Here is a 20,707-nt window from a genome sequence, read left to right as displayed (position 1 = left end):
CCAAATAGTTTTTCTCTCTTTGGCTTTTGATTCCATCGTACTATAATTTGTAACATATCATATGTGAAGTTTCAGTTACATCGGCTACAATCTATAGTGGGATTTTATAAATTTAGAAGCCTCAGTCGTAGGACTGGCTCCAGATCATGTTTTCCTTTCGTGGAAATTGAATCATTAGTGAAACAAAGCACCATAATTTCCCTTGTCTGGACCGCGCAGTTCCCTCAGTGTGACTTCTGAACTGTCTCTTTTCTCCCCCATAAGCTTCAGAGTGTCTGTAAAGACATTTCCTACTTGGTTGACCCCCTCAACAAGGTATAAAGTGTTCGTGGATGTCCCGCTCATTCGTCAGTTTTGTTATTTTTTTCAGTCACAGCGGTTCGGCTCCCATTTCTCATTGAGTTGTGGTCGTTGTGTATTTGTTTGTTTTGGGTCTGTGCCACTCTCATCATCTCATTCATTACTGCTGTGTTCAGTGAATGGGTCGTTCCCATGCTACTTTATGTCATTTCCACTTTTTTCATCGTTGCACATTTCAGTGTACTGCCACCGGCAAGTTGTATTAGCGCATTTACGGCGCTATTTGTTGTGCGTTCTTGTCCTGATTGTGGCGAGACTGCAGATAATAGTGACAAATTTAGCTAAATTATGAGTCAAATGTCATCACCTCGTCGCTCCATACCATGCATGAGTCGAGGACATGTGTCACTGTCTGTGAAATGATTGATAATTAGCTCACTCTTTTCTTGTATTCACTATCCTTCTGTTTTCTTTTCTCTGATACATTTTTGCTTGATAAATTATCTGCTGTCGGTCTTTTTCATCTCCTCCATCGACTTGTTTTCTTGTTCTTCTCATCCCTCGTTGACATTCATCAGTCTCCCACTTAAATCTCCTTTTTCTCTCTTTTCACTTGTGTCTTTCCGATCCTCTTCTTGCAGCACCTGGCCGTGACCAGAGACTACAGCTCGGAGTGTATGCGGCGCTACAGCTGGACCCCGGACACCATGGACCACAGCCACAACACTGTGTCCAGCCCCATTCACTCTGGGTAAGAGCAGCTGCACTGTCTCCTCTGATCTATGTTCTACAGAAACAGACGCTACATAGACTAGCTCAGTGCGTGCATACAGACACACAAACTGCTCACACATTCAGATAACTACTGCAGGAATCACACATTTTAAATGCTTACTGCACACAACTGTTGTATTGTCCTTTTGTTCTCCCCCCGTAAGAGTCAATATTCAGCAAACCCTGCAGCGCTGATGCAGACGAGGTGCAGGGCTGTGGGATTTCTGCAGTGCTGCTGCTGCACACACGACATTACAGCAACAGCACATCGCCCGCTAAAGCTCTCATGTCATACCATAAGTCTAGAAACAAGGCCCCAAAAGTCACCCCCCCCCCACCATGCTCACCGACATCCTCACGGAAAACAAAGTGCCGACTCATGGCTCATGTGTCATTTGGCTAGACTGATAAGATTGTGCCCTCATGTCGTTCACATAATTTGAATATATGGCGTGATGAAATAGTAACAGTGCTGTCTCCGCACAGAAGTTGACGGATCCTTTCTTTGGTGTCCTGCTCAGAAGTGATATACAGGAATCTGTCATGTGCAGTTCTGGTTCCCTTTTTTTTTTTCCTATTTTTGACTCATTTTTAAGCCTTCGTGTGTCTATTTTTATATTTCGTCCGTTGTCATGTTGTCCTCAGCGTCTTGTGTTCTCTCTTTCTCCCTTGATTTTCCAGCCCCTGTAGTTTTGAATCTTTCATCTCAGTAGTTATTGCAGATCCCAACAGTGTTTGTGAAAACTGTGATACTAAAACTAGGTTCTGGGGGTTTGCCTCCTGCATTGCCTCCATGTGTTTATTTTGCAGCTTGTCCTCCCCGCTCCCTCAGTATGACTCCAGGTGATGACTGAGTTCGCTGCCTTCACCCATGATGCCGCAGTGATGTCCCTCACTCCTCCATCTCTTAGTCTCCCCCCTACTCTCATTGCGCCACTCTTCTTCTTCTTAGCCTTCCTCTCCTCCTCATCTCACCCGTGTGGTCTGGTGTTTCATTTGCACTGCCTAGATATTAGAAGTGTGTGTGTAGTCAACGTGTTTGGAAGCCTTTCATTGATGTGTCATCTCCCCCTTTTTCTCTCTCTCCTTCTCCCTTCCTCACAGTGCACATTAAACCTTCCTCACAACCTTACAGGCATTCTGCTATTTGCAACACACAGTACAGAAAAAGGAGACTTAGCCTCATTTGGCTTTAGGCATCGGGGCTGCTCATAAAAAGTGCATAAACAGAGTCTTCCTGTGCCTACACCCTCCTCCACCCTCACTCTCTCCTTGTGTCAATAATTATATTAATGGGATGCCAAAGTGTGCTCATAATTCGAAGAACGGGACACATCACATATAAATCCCATTAACCCTATCCTGGTGAAACATCTGTGCAGGTGTTTAATATTTGATCACTGAATGCTGCTTTAGAGGAACTGAAACCATGGCAACAGTCTCACCTTCAGCCTCATGACTGGAAACTAAACTTTCTGCAGCATCATTAGCACCCTGTTTAGTTTCAGGCAGTGTTTAATGTTCTAAATCGAGGCAGATGAAGGTGAGAAGTGCCTGCTTTCAGGACTCGGAGCATCTTTTTTTTCTTCTTTCAACTGTGCTGTCTCCTGTTCTTCTTATTCTATTTTTATTATTTTCTCTCTTTTCCTTACTTTGTTTGGGTGTACGGTGATCACAGCATGGGAATCGTCCTCCTCACGTGTGTCCGTCGTATGGCTTCTGTCCATCTTTCTCTCTCTTTATGTTGTGTTTCCTCCTCTGACATTGCTCCTGTTAAATCTCGCAGGTTCTTGGTGAGCTTCATGGTAGACGCCCGCGGTGGTTCCATGAGAGGCAGCCGCCACAATGGCATGCGCATCATCATCCCTCCCAGGAAGTGCACGGCGCCCACACGCATCACCTGCCGTCTGGCCAAAAGGCACAAGCTGGCCTACCCCCCACCCATGGTGGAGGGAGAGGGGCTGGTCAGCCGGCTGGTGGAGGTCGGACCGGCTGGGGCTCAGTTCCTCGGGTAGGACGCTTGGGACTTTCCTGTGTTGATGTTTTTCAGTTGTCGGCATCAAATGAGACATTTGCTGAAATATCGTGACTCGTATAATAGTTAATTGCAGCTTATTAACCAGAAAGTATCATAAAACCAGAGAGAGCTTCTCAGCTGCCCTGATGTTTATGGTTTACATTTCCTCAGGCTGTAATTTCTCTTTCAGTCCCGTCATTGTGGAGATCCCTCATTTTGGTTCCATGCGGGGGAAAGAAAGGGAGCTGATTGTGTTGAGGAGTGACAACGGTGACACGTGGAAGGAGCATCAGGCTGACGCCAGACCAGAAGACCTCACTGATCTGCTGACTGGAATGGATGAAGGTAAGGAAAAGGTCATTCAGGGAGGTTCAACAATGATGGCTTTGTTGTCCGCAATGCAAGAGGAGGATGGGTGAAGGTGAACCGTACCACATCGTAAAACCTGCACTACATCACTCGGGGCAATATGTCAGATGGTGACCTAGAAAATCAACTCCAGAAGGATGTTTTCAGTTTTATTCAGTCTGTTTAGCCTATTTATTGTCCCCCTTTTTCCTCTTTGACTGAAATGTCACACCTCAGTATAACCTAATATTTAAATGCTTTTGTAATGTCAGAATTTGTTTTTAGAAACAACAAACAATGAATGTTGCCTGAACAGGTTAAAACGACATTTTCCATGCACTGGTCAATTTAGAGATTTTGGGATATATTTAGCTTACATGACATGTTTTGTTACAGGCTTATGGACAAACTATGTCCAAAATTCACATTTAGGTTTTTGTTTTAGTTCAGTTTTATGTTGTAGAACCTTATGCAAATGAGTGCATATTCAATTGCATATTTAAAGCATCAGAAAATATCAAATAAAATACCAGACAACTGGTAACTTACCAAATATCTGGTACATTAAATGTAAGATGTTAACTTTTATAAATAACTGTCAACTGGGGAGGTTTCATGGTGATACTGTTAGCTCAGGCTTCTGCCCTATTCAACCTTTTTGTCAAAAAACATATACAGCATAGTTGCACTAATATACATCAAACTTTCTAGTGTTGTTCCATTTTATATTCTGATGGTTTTTACAGAGGGTTTTGTTCATACAGCCTGTTTATGTAAAAATAGCTGTTTTTACCAGATATCCCAAATACCCTCTTTAAAAAACTCTGACACTTGTATATCAGCAAAATCAAATACACATTTTGAAACTTGCTTCATCCCATGTTTGGATTTCTGTTCTGGAAGTGTGGAGAACATCTAATATACATATTCAATCATTAGAATTTAAGAAACGATCCCTAAGATCCCTATTCACTGTCACATCTCCCTGTAAAGCAACATTATGAAATTCGCATTTTGCTGCTTTCACTCATATTTACGAGAGAAATATTTTCTGTCACAGAGCTGGACAGTCCTGCCGAGTTGGAGAAGAAGCGCATTTGTCGCATCGTCACCAGAGATTTCCCGCAGTACTTTGCTGTGGTGTCACGGATCAAGCAGGAGTCCAACCACATGGGTCCCGACGGAGGCATGCTGTCCAGCAGCACTGTGCCCATGGTCCAGGCCTCGTTCCCACAGGGGGCGCTCACCAAGAGGATCCGTGTTGGCTTGCAGGTATGGCAGGACTCCTTGGATCAGCTGAATCTATTTCATGACTTGGCTCTTTTTCTTGAAAAGGCTGTTCACTGACTTATTATTTATTTATACCTGACCTATTTTTAGTGGAAGATTAGATTCCGCCTCACATGCGTGGACCCTTTAATTTCATCAAAAAAGTTCAGCAAAAGTTTGACTGGACATTTCTCAAAATGTAATCAACAAACAAACATTGGGTCTCTTTCTCCGTCTTCCTGTGTTTGTGTTTAGGCCCAGCCTGTGCCAGATGACATGGTGAGAGCGGTCCTTGGGAACAGAGCCACCTTCAGCCCCATCGTCACTGTGGAGCCCAGGAGGAGGAAGTTTCACAAGCCGATCACCATGACGATCCCCGTTCCACCGAGATCGGCAGAAGGCCATCCCAGCGGCCACCGGGGCGACTCTGCCCCCTGCCTGCGTCTTCTCTGCAGCATCACAGGCGAGTAGACTGCAGATAACTAGAGCATGATGACGCTGCTGCAATACCTCTGTCAAAATTGCTTCTGTAGGACTTGCTTTGAGTTTCAAGTTATGTATTTGTTATTTACAGTTTTTATTTGTTTTGTTTTTTTATGTGACCTCACACATAGTTCTTACTTCATTTATTAGACATGAAACAGAGTTGATAACTCAGAGACATCATTAATTAAATAGCCTCGGGCACATCCGGCCAGCTTTGATGTCAAAAGCTACAGGTCGATAGAGAGAAGATGAAGAACTGAGAAGATAAAAGGATGAGGATTATGAGGGCTAGAACAAAGCTTGGCTGGGAAGGCAGTGAGCTCATCTTGTTTTCTTACAGGAGGGACATCTCCTGCCCAGTGGGAGGACATCACCGGGACCACACCGCTGTCCTTTGTAACTGATTGTGTCTCCTTCACCACAAATGTGTCGGCCAGGTGAGGGTCACAAACACGCACTGTGCACACAATAGAGCACAGTTGACGATAAGAAACACAAAGAAAAGAAGAATGTTTTCATTGTGATCCAAAGAATATGAATAATGTACATTTTTTTTACATTTTTTTAGCAAAAACTCCAAACTTTTAATGAACTTAAAAAAAAAAAAATTTAAAAACTGTCTGACATTTTCAAGGACCAATGATTAAACGAGAAAATAGATGACGGATTGATCAATAGTGACGTTAGGGTGGAAGGTACAACAAATGTATCCAAGAAATTTAAAATCTCAGCCAGCAGGTGTCAAAATGGTGACAGTGAAGAACCATGAGTCAATTAGTAGTTAGCAGTGAATCCTAAAATCAATCACAGCTTGTTTTTCTTACCTCAACATCTTCATCTATCCCAGTGTTTACTCTTTCACTAAACACATCAGGGGAGTTCCCCTCTTGTCTGGCTTTGCAGGTCATTGGCTGACTTTAAACTGTTCATTTAATTAATTAAAGGACTTGATAGTAGTTTTTCTTCCACTAACCTTCTCTGATTAAACAGAATTTTTTTCTGTGGCCTTGAATGTAATACTTTATTTAAAACACATTTACCTCAGTGGAACAAAGTCACATCAACCGTACATTGTTAATAGCTGCCTCCTATGGTGACCTGAGCAACTGAACTTCTTGGTTACAGTACGCAAAGTCATGAATTCTCTTTTCAACAGGGGATTGGAATCATGTGGCGAGTGTGCAGCCTGACATTAACTGAGCACCCTTTGCCGCTCTGTAATTAGATTACTACACCGCTGTCATGTGCTCACCCACAGAGAAACAACCTAGAATATTTTACTAGGTTTGACTTGTACTATTAAATGTGTTATACAAACACAGCTCAAATGTGCAATGCAGATTTAAGCTGTTATCATGTCAGCCATCTTTAAATTTAGGCAATTGTTGAGTTGGCTGACTTGTCCTTTTCCCCTTCCCCTCTTTTCTCTGATTTCTCCTCCGCAGGTTCTGGCTCGCAGACTGTCACCAGATTCCTGAGACGGTGAGTCTAGCGTCTCAGTTATACCGGGAGCTGATCTGCGTGCCGTACCTGGCCAAGTTTGTGGTGTTCGCCAAGAGTAACGACGCCGTCGAGGCTCGGCTGCGCTGCTTCTGCATGACGGACGACAAGGTGGACAAGACCCTCGAGCAGCAGGAGAACTTTGAGGAAGTGGCCCGGAGCAAAGACATCGAGGTGGGGCTGCGTGTCCTTGTGGACTCACTGCTGCACTGCAGTAAGAGTGTCGTATAAAGAAGAAAATGACAATCAAATAAACCGCTTGTGTTTTATTTGGACTTCTTAAGGTTCTCGAAGGCAAGCCTATCCATGTGGACTGCTATGGCAACCTATCCCCTCTCACCAAAAGTGGGCAGCAGTTGGTTTTTAACTTCTACTCCTTCAAGGAAAACAGACTTCCTTTCAACGTGAAGGTATAAAATGTGTTTCTCACATCGCCCTCCTCTCTCTGCAAGCATTCGCTGTCTGTCGTCGTCACTCTAGTTGCTTTTGTAAATGTGCCCTGCTTATGAAAACAATGTCAGATATGATAATCCTCGTAATTATCTGACATTCATAACAATAACAATATACTTTTGTCCATAGCCGAGGTAATTGAAAATGTCATGAGTCACACAGGCCAGAGCTACACACTGTAATTCAGTTTAGTCTTTTAATCATGCATGTTGACTCACAAATTAAATACATCCGTCGTTCAATTCAAAGGGGCTTTATTGGCATTAAAAACATCTTTCCTATGGAATAAAAATATACAGGTAAAAAACAAGTAGATTGAGGTAGAAGAAATAAAAGAGAGTGTACTCCTGTAGTAAGGAATAGAATCTTTTATTTAACTTTGCAGGTTTGTTCTTGCCGTACTGTGTTACGATCACCTCGTGATGCCGTGTTTTCGCCGTCTGTTGCAGGTCAGAGATATGGGCCAGGAGCCGTGTGGCCGCCTCTCCTTCCTGAGAGAGCCTAAAACCACCAAAGGCCTTCCACAGACTGCCATATGCAATTTGAATATCACACTGCCAACCCACAAGAAGGTAGGATCACCATGTTTGAACAGTTCATCCTGTTAGGCCACGTCATATCATCCACATGTAAATGAAACCGAAATACAGGAGAGTGTCCTGACATCGAGAGCAGCCATTGAAGTTCATTTGGTCCAGAAAACGACTGCCTGCTGCTTGTGTCTTTTATTAGTGTTAAAGCCTGTGCCAGTCGTAAGACCCCACAACGTACACATGCAGCCACACATGCACACCGTGCTTTGTTCTATTGCCTGGCTCACTGTGGGTACATACGTCATATGCAGAAAAAAAAGAAAAAGGAAATCGACACTTCTCATTTGTTTGTTGTGGTGTTGATTGATCACAAGAAACTGAAATTACTTTGCTTTTGCTTTTGTTGTTTTGCTGTTTATTTCTTTTTTTATTAATCCCGAAGATTTTTTCTGATGCCTTTTGTTGTTTTTGCTGCTCCATTTTCATCCCCTGAATTTTGTTTCCACATCCCCGCTCACTATAACGCCCCTGCTCTCCATTGTGTCATCTCTCTCCTCTCCTGCAATGCATCTTGGAATACCACAGGATATGGAGTCTGATCCTGATGATGAGGTAAAACAGATTCTTCATCATCACATGGAACTGCTTCTTCTTTGTCGTCCTTTCTGTTGGCTTTACTGCAGATGCTGTAGTAAATATTTTGTCTCTGTACAGTACCTTGGTGTGACGGATGCTGCACGTTTTTTTTCTTTGACACAGCTCTGACCCCCGTTGTAGTGCATGAGTGGAAATTGCAGCTGTTTTAATCAGCAAGGATTTATTTATTGTTGTCTTCATCCCAAGTCCAGTGGAGCCAGTTGCTGTGCCACGCCTCAGCTTGTTTTTCATCTCTATCTTCCTTTCCATACATGTTCAACAGGGTGTCACCATGTCTCCATCCTTACTATTAACTCATAGGAAGTCTCACACAGGATTACGGTATCTTTTGTCAGCTGAAGATGAAACCCTAACTCTTATCATTTGTCTACTTAGTCATTGTTTTGTTGTATTTGGGGTTCCCCTTCCTCACCCTTGTCCTTGGCTTGTGTTTTACAGAAGAATACTAACTTTCAGCTGCATGCCACAACAAAGTTTAATCAGAGGGAGATGAGGCTGTTTTTATGTTTGTGTATTTACATTATACCTAGTGACCATGTATGTTATGTTTCTTCTACATTAACATATCGACCCACTCGCCAGACTGAATGTTGATATTGGACAATTCAGGAGCTAGAGTTTTGTTCACTGATTGCTGAACGTTCAGTGCCAACATGTCCATCTTATTCCTAGCCCCCAAAAGTGCTTCAGTTTTTATGAGAATTTGTTACTTACACAAGTTCTGCCGAGCACCGGAAGTAAAATTGTTGTCATGTTTTACAAACGGTTAAACCTGAGCCCAGCCATCATCAGTTTACCATCCGATCACTACTCTGTATCAGAAGATATGCAAGTTCAGGTATCGGTATCAGGGAAGGAAACATCTCTAACTGGCACGATAGATAGACCAACATTCATCACTGCAACCTCCAATCCTTTACTTTTCACTTCGTTACAAAAAGGGCACACTGTTAACTGCATTGGCACTGAATGATGGCATATACTGTAAATCTTGTTAAGCAGAGTTGTCCAATATGAATTTAATTCCTCTATACTGGGCTCAATATGAACTGTCCTAATATTAAAACTGACACAGTTACTTCTGTTGAAAAAGGTGTACCATGTGTCACCACATTTGATGATGATCTGAGGAAGTCATCTTCATGATAAAAGGACATTCGTTAAACATACCGAACCTGACTGGAAGTTGGATTTTGTTCGTGCTTACATCTTAATGGATTAGGCCAAAGAGTCAAATCGCTTCCTGTAGTGATTTCAATCCAATGACATTGAGAACAGCATTGGGTGAAGAGACGCAGGAAAAACAGTCCATTACTCCCCACAGTAGACACTACAGTGCACCTGCAGTGCCTTCTTGTACCAGTACTAACAGCATGTACTGATTCACTAAAAACAGGGCTGTTTCAAAGCAGTATCAAAGTTAACAAGTTAACGTTATTATTCACACCTAATCCTGATAGAATAGAGTAGAATTTTATCATATTTTTATGTTGAAGCGTCTTTTGTTCTTTTTTGTTTGTTTCAGACTGAAAAGCCAGAGCGACGTCATACCTTTGCCTCCTTAGCTTTGCGTAAGCGCTACAGCTATTTGACCGACCCAGCAGCGAGTGAGTTTGACATTTTTACTTACATGAAGTTTTCAACTGATTTCAAATATTTATGTGATTTTAATCAGTTTAAAAAGGTCCCTTTATAAAGTGTACATATTTTTCATATACCTTTAGCATAGAAAGAGATCTACCAGACAAAACATGTTCATCAGTCATTTATTCTATTCACACATACTCTTTGATCACCTGTCACTCATCACACATTTGCATGGTTTACTGTGTGTTACGCTTTGCTTACCCACCCCCATGTTGACAAGTAGTCTCCCTGTTTCAACTGTTACGTTATTTTACATTTGTGGAAACACTGGGAATCAATGTCTGTCTGTTCATTTTTCATTTGAAAAAAAAATGTTTTAATTCATGTTGAATAAAATATTCTTTTGAATTGTTCTCATTCTTTTAGTGGCCATTTCACTCTTATTGGCTTTATGATTGTGTACGGCTGTGTATATTAATGTGGTTACAGGTTGCACTTTACAGTAACTTGATTACCGTACAGATAGATTAAAAAAAGCATTTTAACACAATATAACATTTTTGCCGTTTTCAAACGATTGGCAATCATTTCCATGCATCCACTTGGTGCCAGATTTAGACACAAAGTTTTAGAAATTCTAAAGGTGCTGTTGGAGGTTATGTTTTATTATATTACTGCCTAGTCCAGTCCTTTGTGAAAAAATATGTTAACACTGATTTGATCAGAATACATATATATATATATATATATATATATATATATATATATATTTATACATAGGGGTTGAAATGTTGATTAAACTGAAAACAGAGACCATCCAAATATGACTGGCTTGAATGCTTGATTTACCTCTACTTTCTTGTAAAGTGCAACCTCATGTTTTTTTTTTAAGTCATGACCAAACAAGTACAGTGACATTACTAATGATTTACACTTGTGGGGTCGTCTCTGGCATTGGAAATGAACCAAATGAATGGATAAAGACATGTCAATCAAACATGTACAGTAAAAGGCACTGTTGCAAGGAGGCATATAGATTAAGCACATCAAAAGTCAATGAAATTGTATTATTTTGGTTATCATGTCATTTTCTGTCAACTCTACCATGTCAAACATCTTTGTTCCTATACATGCACTATTCTTTACTTGGTGTATTTTGTCATTAGTCACTGATTTTGGACCATCATTTGTCATACCATCCCGGTTTTTTAAATAAGGGCCTTTCTCAAATTTCATGTGTACAATTTTATCTTGCTGCTGTTAATGACCTTGTTTCTGACTGACTCAAATTTCTCTTTCTGGTTTTTATGTTTTATTTCAAATTATTTTACGTTCCATTTTTTGTTTACTTCCTTATTGTTTTTCGTTTAAATTATTGTTGAAGAAACAACTGATCGAAGCTCGCCGAGAACACAGCCTACTAGCTACCCTCACAAACCTGTCTTTTCAACGAAGTCTTATCAGGCGTGGTCGCCTGTTCCTGTCGCCATCCCTGGCCAAGCCAAGTCTGGGTTTGGCTCCCTCTCCAGTTCATCATCCAACACGCCCTCTGCCTCTCCATTAAAGTCTGTTTGGTCCATCAACTCTGCCTCCCCCATCAAGACCAACATCCCTGGATCACCTGCCTCCTCTGTTAAGTCAGTTAGTGACATGGCCTCTCCCATCCGATCTTACAGAACCATCTCCTCTCCTATAAAAACTGTGGTCCAGCAATCCCCATACCAAGCCCAGGTCACCCCCAGTCCCCTGGCATCACCAGGTAAAAGTGCCCCAGATCCTATGTCAATGAAAGGACTGGCAGCATTGTCTGCTAGGACCTCCCCTATCACTGTGTCTGGAGGAGGAAGCCCTCTTCTTGAGAGAGCATCCATAGGCATGACACCACCAACTTCTCCAAAATCATCTCTGAGTATGTTCAGTTCACCTCTGCCATACAAGACTGTAATGGCAGGCTCTGGTGGCACAGCATCTTCCTCCTCACCTATAAAAACAGTCCCTGGTCTTTCCTCTGTACGTTCCTTTGCCTCAGATGCCATTGGCCCTGCAAGGAACCTGTTCTCCTCTCTTTCGTCACCACTTAAATCCAACAATCCCCCAAGTGCTGCAGCTCTGATCAATGGAACTGTGTCGCCTACTCAGTACCGCTCTTCATCCCCTACGTCTCTTCTCACAAGTAGTCTGCAAGAGAGAATACAAGCAACCACCAATGCTGCAACTACAAGTGTTAATGCAGCCTTTGATGAGGTTGAAAAAACATTCAATTCTTGTTCGGCAGGCTATGGCACCTTGAAGTCCATGTCCTCTTCTGCATCCTCCTCATATCAGTCCATTAGGTCATCAGCTTCAAATTCCCTTTACGCATCTCTAAGATCTCCTCCTAATGCCACAACTGCTGTAACATCAAGCACAATGACCGTTCCAGTCTACTCAGTCATTAATGTGCTGCCAGAGCCTCAGTTCAAAAAGTTACCTGAGGTGTCCAAGTCAGCTGCTGCGCTTTTGTCCCCACGGAAGACTGTGCCCCCTGAGGTGAATGCTCAGTTGCAGTCTTCCTTTGCCAGAACTCTTTCCCCTATCAAAGCCCCTCTTTTTTCTGCTGGCCTGAAATCAAACACCACATCACCAATGTCATCCAGTCAAGAGATTCTGAAGGATGTAGCTGAAATGAAAGAGGACCTGATACGAATGTCAGCCATTCTGCAGACAGACCCAAATTCCACAGCCAACAAAGGGTTTCAGTCTGATTCTCCGAAAGAGGCTCGGATAGAGGACGAGGAGCCATATAGGATTGTGGAGAAAGTAAAACAAGATTTGGTGAAAGTGAGTGAAATCCTTACTAAGGATTCTGTGAAGGATGGCAGGGTTTCCCTGGCAAGGGGTTCTTTGGATGACATACACTTCTCAAAAGTACAAGTTGAACAACCACCAAGCAATTGGAGCTATCCACCAAGATATGAGACTGTGGTTCCTCAAGCCAAATCAAAAACAATACCAGATAGAGATTTCAATCTCTCCAAAGTGGTTGACTACCTGGTCAATGACGTTGGTAGCAGCTCTTTCTCAAAAATGCATGAAACAAGGCATAAAGCAGATGAGGGCAAGAGAGAAGGAGAGGGCAAGGAGAAGCAGAAACGTGTCCTAAAACCCACCATAGCAGTTCAGGAGCATAAACTTAAAATGCCTCCAACAAGCATGCGCTCATCAGCTTCAGACAAAGAGATCAGTAAAGTAGCAGATGCACTTTTTGGAGCTGACACTGTGCTAGAATCCCCTGATGATATCTCACATGAACAGGATAAAAGCCCCCTCTCAGACAGCGGCTTTGAGACCAGGAGTGAAAGGACACCCTCTGCCCCTCAGAGTGCAGAAGGCATGGGCCCCAAGGCCCTTTTTCAGGATATTCCAGTTCCCCCAGTGATCACTGAAACTAGGACTGAGGTTGTCCATGTCATCAGGAGCTATGAGTCCCCAGAGGACAGCAAACAACCTGCAATGGAGGATGCACATCCTGTCAGATATATTGATTCAGATTCTAAAGGGCACCTAAATCAAGCCCCATCAATGCCAGAACAGAATAAATGCTATTCAATAAAAGTCAGCCCTGATGAGGATCCAATGGGAAAAGGGATGAGGGTAAAGGAGGAGACTCACATCACTACCACCACCAGGATGGTTTACCACAAACCAACCGGCAAAGAAGCAGCGTCAGAGAGGTGTGAGGAAACTATGTCTGTGCATGACATAATGAAGGCTTTTCAGTCAGGCAAGGACCCTTCAAGAGAGCTGGTTGGACTGTTCGAACACAAGTCTGGCAATGAGGAAACGTCACAAAGAGTCCTTGAGGACATTAACTCCAAACCTAAGGTTGAAAGAATAATTGAGGTTCACATTGAAAAAGGCAGTAAAGCAGAACCAACAGAGGTGATCATCAGGGAGACTAAAAACCATGCAGAGAAGGAAATGTATTACTACCCAGGGAATAGACTGGAAGAGGAGGAGCCTGAGGAATCGCTTCCAGTGTACCTTGACTCTCCTAGAGTGAACACACCGATGTCACAAGAGGAAGACAGTCGCCCTAGTTCAGCACAGCTTATGGCAGACGACTCTTACAAAACACTAAAGCTACTTAGTCAGCAATCGGTAGAATACAACGAGGATGAATCATCAGAACTTAGGGGTGAATCTTACAATTTTGCAGAGAAAATGCTACTCTCTGAGAAATTTGACCAGTCTCATTCTGACACAGAGGAATATCTGAGAGATAGGTCTCGCTTCCACTCACCAGACAGAAGCAGTCACAGTGAGGGTAGATCAGTCGGGCCAAGGACAGAGTATGTCTTCAGGTCATCGAGAAATGTGTTTGACAAGTCTGGAAGAATGGCTAATGTTGATGATAGCTTTGACAAACTGACACTTTTGCAGTATTCTTCCGAGCCTGGTAGCCCAAAGCAGTCTGTTTGGATGCGTGTGCCAGATGACTCCCAGAGTAAGGACAGAGAGCAGATTATGTATGAGGACAGAGTTGACAGAACTGTTAAGGAGGCAGAGGAAAAACTAAGTGAGGTATCTCAATTCTTTCGTGACAAAACAGAACAGCTCAATGATGAGCTCTCATCTCCAGAGAAGAAATCGCGCAGACCAGACTTTAGAGAATCACGATCAGGGCCTAGCTCTACACACAGCAGTCCAGAGAGGTCACCCTATAGGAATGGGGGTAGTGGGGAAGAGTGGAGCCGAGAAAGGCTTAGAGACAGGTTTAGCTCCAGTGACAGGAAATGTGCTAGTTTACCCAGCAGTCCAGAGAGGAGAGTATTGCTGCAGTACAGTGATTCAGACCCAAGGAGACAAGGAGATGGTAAATCACAGGGAAGCACAGGTGAAAGCCCTAAACCTTTTCAAATGTCCTCCTCCAAAGTCAGTGCAGTGAGGCTAAAGTTTGAGCAAGAGGCTCAAAGGCAAGATAGGAGTTCTCAGGGTAGCCAGAATTCAAATCCTCCTATTAGGAAACTCCAGGAAAGTAAGCTACCTGTGTACCAGGTGTTTGCTGGTTCAAACATTCCAAAAACACCTGATAGTCCAGGAAACCAGAGGAGATGTTCAGATAATGAATCAAATAAATTCTCACCCAAGCATGAGAACAGTGGAAAAGATCAGGAAGAGAAAAAGTTCTTTAAAACCTGGGAAAGCCAAGAGTATGGGAATTATAAGCCACAATCTCCCAAACCAGCTCGTTCTTTAATCCAAGATTCTATGAAAGATGGCAATAATAGTGATTCCCAAAGACAAGAAACCACCAAGAAAATAATTTACACAGAATTTGTTGTCCGAGAAAGTCCAAATAGTAATGATAGTCTAAAAAAAAACTCGGAATCGCAAATTCCTGTAAGAAAGCCATCTAATTTCTCAGAAAATCACAAATCCACAACTTTAAAATTAGATGCCTCTGTTGATGAGAGGGGAGGATCTCATATACCTACATTAGCTAGAAATCGGTTACACAGTAGCTCTGACTCCAACAAGTCTACTCGTGGATCATCAATAGGAAAATCCACAGACTCATCAGACAGTAGCCAATCAAATGTAGTGTGTAATGGTGTTGATAGTGACCAAGTAGATTATTTGGATCAAGTAACTCCTGTAGTTGTCACAGAGGGTTTCAAAGATATTAAACCCTTACCTGTGTACGTTAGTATCCAAGTAGGAAAGCAATATGAGAAAGAAACGGCCTCGGGACAGTTGGGAACGTACAAAAAGATAGTAAGCCATGAGAGTAGGACAGTGCATGAGACTAGGGGTGCATTTTACACTGTAAAGCAAAAGCAGTCTCCATCTCCTCAAGGAAGTCCAGAAGATGACACTCTTGAACAAGTGACATTCATGGACAGCTCTGGGAAAAGTCCCGTTACCCCTGAGACCCCCAGCTCAGAGGAAATGAGTCTGACCTCAAGAACACCAGACTCTGTGATAGGCTTCATGCCTGGCATGCCAAGCCCAATCCCTGAGGAGTCTGAGGAGGAAGAAGCGAAGACCTTCATCTACAAGGAGCCTTCAAAGGAAAAACATAAGCCAGCTTCATCAGAGAGTCACAGTAAAAAACAGGATGCAGAGAAACAGAAGCCAAAAGAGAAAAGAGTGGCTTATATAGAGTTTCCACCTCCTCCACCTTTAGAGGCAGAGCAGTCGGACCCTGAGAAAAAGGGGTCGTGTGCTTCTTCCGAGGCAGAAACGGAGATGATGGAGGTGAACCTCCAAGAGGAGCATGATAGGCATCTCTTAGCCGAGCCAATCATCAGGGTCCAGCCACCATCCCCTATTCCCCCTGGAGCTGATAACAGTGACTCTAGTGATGATGAATCCGTCTTCCATCCCATCCCTATCAAAAAGTACACATTTAAAATGAAAGAGGAGGGAGACAAACGTCCAAAACCAAAAAAAACTGAGAAAAATGGAAACAAAGACCCTGGGCTCAATGGTGTTGTAAAGGGCGAGGATGATGACTTTGACCAAAATGGCAATGACCAGTCAATCACGGACTGCTCCATAGCAACCACTGCTGAGTTCTCCCATGACACAGATGCAACTGAAATAGACTCTTTAGATGGGTATGACCTTCAGGATGAGGATGACGGACTGAGCGAAGACCCCAAAACATCTAGTCTGTCCAATGATGGAAAAACAACCGACCGCTCATTTAGTCAGTCGAAGCTCGAAGTAATTGAGGAAGAAAAATGCGAGGAAGGGGGGGATAATGGAAAGACTAAAACCAGCACATCTTCAGCAAAAAGCAGCGGAGATGAAAAAGATTATACCCTCGAAGGAAGGCATCCAGAAAGGCAGGGCTTTGCTGAAAACTACTTTGGTTACCAACTTGAGGAGGAGCTGAATTCAACTTTTAAAACTGTTGCCACCAAAGGCCTGGACTTTGACCCCTGGTCCACCAAAGGGGGCGATAATGATGTTTTTGAGTCCAAAACAAAAGAGGAGGACACCAAGCCCTTTGGTTTATCGGTGGAGGACAAGTCACAGGCTACAACACCTGACACAACCCCCGCTCGAACACCGACTGATGAGAGCACACCGACTAGTGAGCCTAATCCCTTCCCTTTCCACGAAGGGAAGATGTTTGAGATGACCCGCAGTGGTGCTATTGACATGAGCAAGCGGGACTTTGTTGAAGAGAGGCTTCAGTTTTTCCAGATTGGTGAGCATTCCTCTGACCCTAAAACAGGGGAAAAGGGGAGAGGGGGCAAGATCCTGGGGGTAATTACCTCTCAGTCAAAAACAGGGGAGAGGGCCACAGTAGATGGGATGGTGAAAGTTATAGATACTACCACAGACAGCAGCACTACACCAACAACACCAGCAGCAACAACAACAAAATGCAGCCCTGCACAGCCTGGCGGTGACACTGGCTATACCGGTACTGATGCCCCCACCTGTGAAGCCATAGCTGAGACCGCCTCCTCATGCACAATCACAGCCTCTAAGGTTGATCCCAAATTACGCACTCCTATTAAGATGGGCATAGCTGCCTCGATAACTGTGAAAAAAGACTCAGGGGATCTCGCCGATTGTAAAGCTGAGATGTCAGAGGGTCAGATGGTGCCAGAATACATCAGTATAGAGGGTCAGTGTACAGAGAGCCAGTCTAGTAGACACACCGAACCCAAGTTAGAGAGAAGAGATTACCCTTCTGAAAACTGCAACAACAACAATAACCTTGAGTCCTCCAGTGTTCAGGCAAACTACATTCAATGTGGTAGTGTGGTGTTTAATTTGCAGTCCTCCTCTGAGCCCACTCTTCAGAAAGCTAGCAGGATAGAAACACTGTGCTGTAGGGAAATAGAGGAGAGGGTAGAGGTACACAGCAGCAATCCAGTGCAAGAGCAGAAAAGTGAAGAAGTTAAAGAAAGTGAAGTGAAGCAGCCCAAGTCGAGGCTTCCAGTTAAAGCATCAGGATGGTCATTTCACACGCAGGGAACAGCCATAGGCAAACAGAAGCCCAAGCAGGCGATGACCGTTGAGGTCAGGAAAAGAGGAGAGCCAGCCATAGCCAAAGTAGAGCCCAGGTCTAGAATACCAATCAAGGATGTTAAAAAGAGTAGCCCTGCTGCAGCAGCTAGCTCACTTGTTTCAGTTCGGGTTTCCTCACAGCCAACAAGGGCATTGGACAAAGACAGAGCAACCATACAGTTGCCCTCGAGGCTACCACTGAAGGATAGGCATCAGGTTAGCAATGTCACAACAGAGGGAGCATGTAGACAGGGCAGAAAGGAGAACCCTAGTGAGGTTTGTAAGCGCACCATCGAATACTTTAAAGGCATTAGCGGGGAGACGCTAAAGTTGGTGGACCGACTGTCAGACGAGGAGAAAAAGACGCAGACAGAGCAGTCGGAGGAAGACAGCACCTCCCGGAGCACCTCTCTGTCGGACGCCTCCCAGCCTTCCCAGCCCTCCCAGCCCTCCCGCTCATCCAGGTCTGGTAGAGGTTCGAGGGCTGAGGCCGGGGCCGCGTCCGTAAGGGCAAAGGTGGCGACGACGGACAGGGCCTCCGGCAGTGAGAGAAGCAGGAGGAGTAGGCGGACTGGTGGGAAGGAGGGCAGTCAGGGACTCACAGGGTCTCGAACGCCTCCCATCGCGGAGATCAAGCCTAGTTTGTAAAACTTTCACACTATGTTTAAAATACATCTATATATTTATATACTTCACTTTTAGTTGCATGACATCGTTGTGATCGTTTAATGGATTGACTGGAATGCCTGTGGCGTGTTTACATATTCTCTTCAGAACAGTAGCTGTCATTTAAATTTCTTTTTTGTCATTGATGTACTGTGTACTGTATTGTCCTTGTTGCAAGATTCTCTTTCCTCTGTTCCCCTCTTTCAACCCTTTTTAACCTCCGTATAGTAGACTGAGCATGCCAGTAGTAGTGACTGGTCCACTGGCACAACCAGTCCCTTTTTTGACAACTCCCTGGTCTGTCTGTCTGTCTGTCTGTCTGTGCAGGGTGGCTACCGAGTTGTAGTTTGTTCTTACAGAATTTTTTCGTGCTACCAATTGTCTTTTAAACTAACTAGTGTTGACAAAGAACACACAAAAGCGCCTTCGCATGTTTACATTTTAGATTCTAACATAGACCTTTTCCACCCTAGATTTGTAGAACGACGAGTCTGTTGTTGAGAGTCATGTTATGCTTTGTTTTGTGTGGTTCTCATGACAGTTACTGCCTGCCTAGAGGATACATACCACAAACAGTCACAGAGCACCACTTACTCTATGAACCTATTTAAGTTGCCCATAATGTCTCTAATGTGAAATATCCTTTTCTTGCCATCCTGGGGAAATAATTAAACTTATATTACAGCCATATCACACTAACACGCTAACTGTAATGTTAATATTTAACACTACCTTAATTCATTTCATCAAGCCTGACAAATGAGTGGCCAGAAAAGGAAAATTATGTTTGTGTTCATTTTTTCTTACATTGGTGTATGGGGGAAAAGAGTGTGAATTTTATTGATGAGTTATTGTCTTCTTTGTTGCCAGGTCCCCAAAGTCCTTGTGAGCGAACGGATCTGCGCATGGCTATCGTTGCAGATCACCTGGGACTCAGTTGGACAGGTCAGATACATTCTCTTTATCCCTGTCTGCCAAACCCTCTATCCCAGTCTTAAACCCTGTTGTTTACTGCCATCTTCAGGTTAACATGATAACCTACAATAAAGCAACAAAAAAGCATTGCAAGATCAATGTAATGAAGAGCAACTAAACTGAAGTTATAATCAGTTTTGTCAATTACAGAAATTGAATCATGTTGAAATACAAATATATGTATTGTATACAACCCTCTGCAGTCTCTGTGTTTGCACTGCGAATAAAACTGAAAGATCGTACATTAAAGTTTGAATATTTTTGTCTGACTTGCTGTCTATATCTCATGACAGAGCTCGCTCGGGAGATGAACTTCACAGTGGATGAGATCAACCACGTCAGACTAGAGAACCCCAACTCTTTGACAGCACAGAGCTTCATGCTTCTTAAGAAATGGGTCAGTCGGGAAGGGAAAAACGCCACAAGTAAGACTATTTTTATATCTGAAAATCTACTTTTCGGCCTCCATTTCTTCTCCCCTTGTGTGTCTTTTGTTCCTATTCTAACTCTTTTCAGTCTTTCTGCTCTTGTTGTAAGACTGAAAAGTTCATCACCCCGAAAAGATGAACTTCTGACGCTAGCTTACTAAAATTAGGGTTTTTCTCACAAGCATCTGTGTAGTTCACTTCTCTGTCTGTCGTCCTGTCCCTTCTACCTTACTGTCTGTCTCTTCATCAGTCTCATTTGTTCAGAAATCGTCCAGTCACCAATATGGAATCTGGGAGATGTTTAAATTTGAGGATAGCTTTATTGTTTTTATAACAACTTAAAAGAACAAAAGGAACGATATTGCTTTAAAAATCCCTATACACGTTATTCTCTTTGGTATAACATTGGAATAAGCAGTTTTTGAATCATGGGACAACGTATTTATTTGTCTTTTTTTCCCCCCCACAGCGGATGCCTTAACTGCAGTGCTGACCAAAGTCAATCGGATGGATATTGTGACTTTGCTGGAGGGCCCAATATTTGACTATGGTAACATTTCAGGCACGAGATGTTTTGCCGATGATAACGCTGTTTTCCGGGATCAGGCTGATGGTAAAGTTTAGCTCTGTCTAGCTGACCTCTTACCTCTCCCTGCTACCTTTTGTTGTGCCAATGCATGGATCACATACGTAGAGTCCTA

General features: G+C 43.3%; 1 protein-coding gene across 42 annotated transcripts in view; it reads left to right on the top strand.

Moving 5' to 3' along the window:
- LOC115596334 (ankyrin-3-like) overlaps nucleotides 1–20,707 on the top strand; it is a 141,179-nt gene that overhangs the window by 108,785 nt on the left and 11,687 nt on the right. For 23 of the 42 annotated variants that reach the window (XM_030441285.1, XM_030441305.1, XM_030441299.1 and 20 more), the window contains 17 exons: nucleotides 265–315; nucleotides 942–1,051; nucleotides 1,885–1,917; nucleotides 2,861–3,085; nucleotides 3,282–3,436; nucleotides 4,500–4,711; nucleotides 4,964–5,171; nucleotides 5,535–5,631; nucleotides 6,640–6,868; nucleotides 6,979–7,104; nucleotides 7,597–7,719; nucleotides 8,266–8,292; nucleotides 9,863–9,944; nucleotides 11,309–18,577; nucleotides 19,474–19,548; nucleotides 19,872–20,003; nucleotides 20,476–20,619. In XM_030441285.1, the coding sequence (XP_030297145.1) occupies nucleotides 265–315; nucleotides 942–1,051; nucleotides 1,885–1,917; nucleotides 2,861–3,085; nucleotides 3,282–3,436; nucleotides 4,500–4,711; nucleotides 4,964–5,171; nucleotides 5,535–5,631; nucleotides 6,640–6,868; nucleotides 6,979–7,104; nucleotides 7,597–7,719; nucleotides 8,266–8,292; nucleotides 9,863–9,944; nucleotides 11,309–18,577; nucleotides 19,474–19,548; nucleotides 19,872–20,003; nucleotides 20,476–20,619 (9,298 nt within the window). Of the gene's footprint in view, nucleotides 1–264; nucleotides 316–941; nucleotides 1,052–1,884; nucleotides 1,918–2,860; nucleotides 3,086–3,281; nucleotides 3,437–4,499; nucleotides 4,712–4,963; nucleotides 5,172–5,534; nucleotides 5,632–6,639; nucleotides 6,869–6,978; nucleotides 7,105–7,596; nucleotides 7,720–8,265; nucleotides 8,293–9,862; nucleotides 9,945–11,308; nucleotides 18,582–19,473; nucleotides 19,549–19,871; nucleotides 20,004–20,475; nucleotides 20,620–20,707 lie in introns of those variants that run through there. The other 19 variants (XM_030441300.1, XM_030441288.1, XM_030441290.1 and 16 more) reach the window with 11 other exon arrangements.

The sequence above is a fragment of the Sparus aurata genome, chromosome 15 (genome assembly GCF_900880675.1).
Source record: "Sparus aurata chromosome 15, fSpaAur1.1, whole genome shotgun sequence".
In the NCBI taxonomy this organism is placed as follows: domain Eukaryota; kingdom Metazoa; phylum Chordata; class Actinopteri; order Spariformes; family Sparidae; genus Sparus; species Sparus aurata.
Note: the sequence above shows the minus strand (reverse complement) of the source record. Positions and strands in the feature narration are given on the sequence as shown.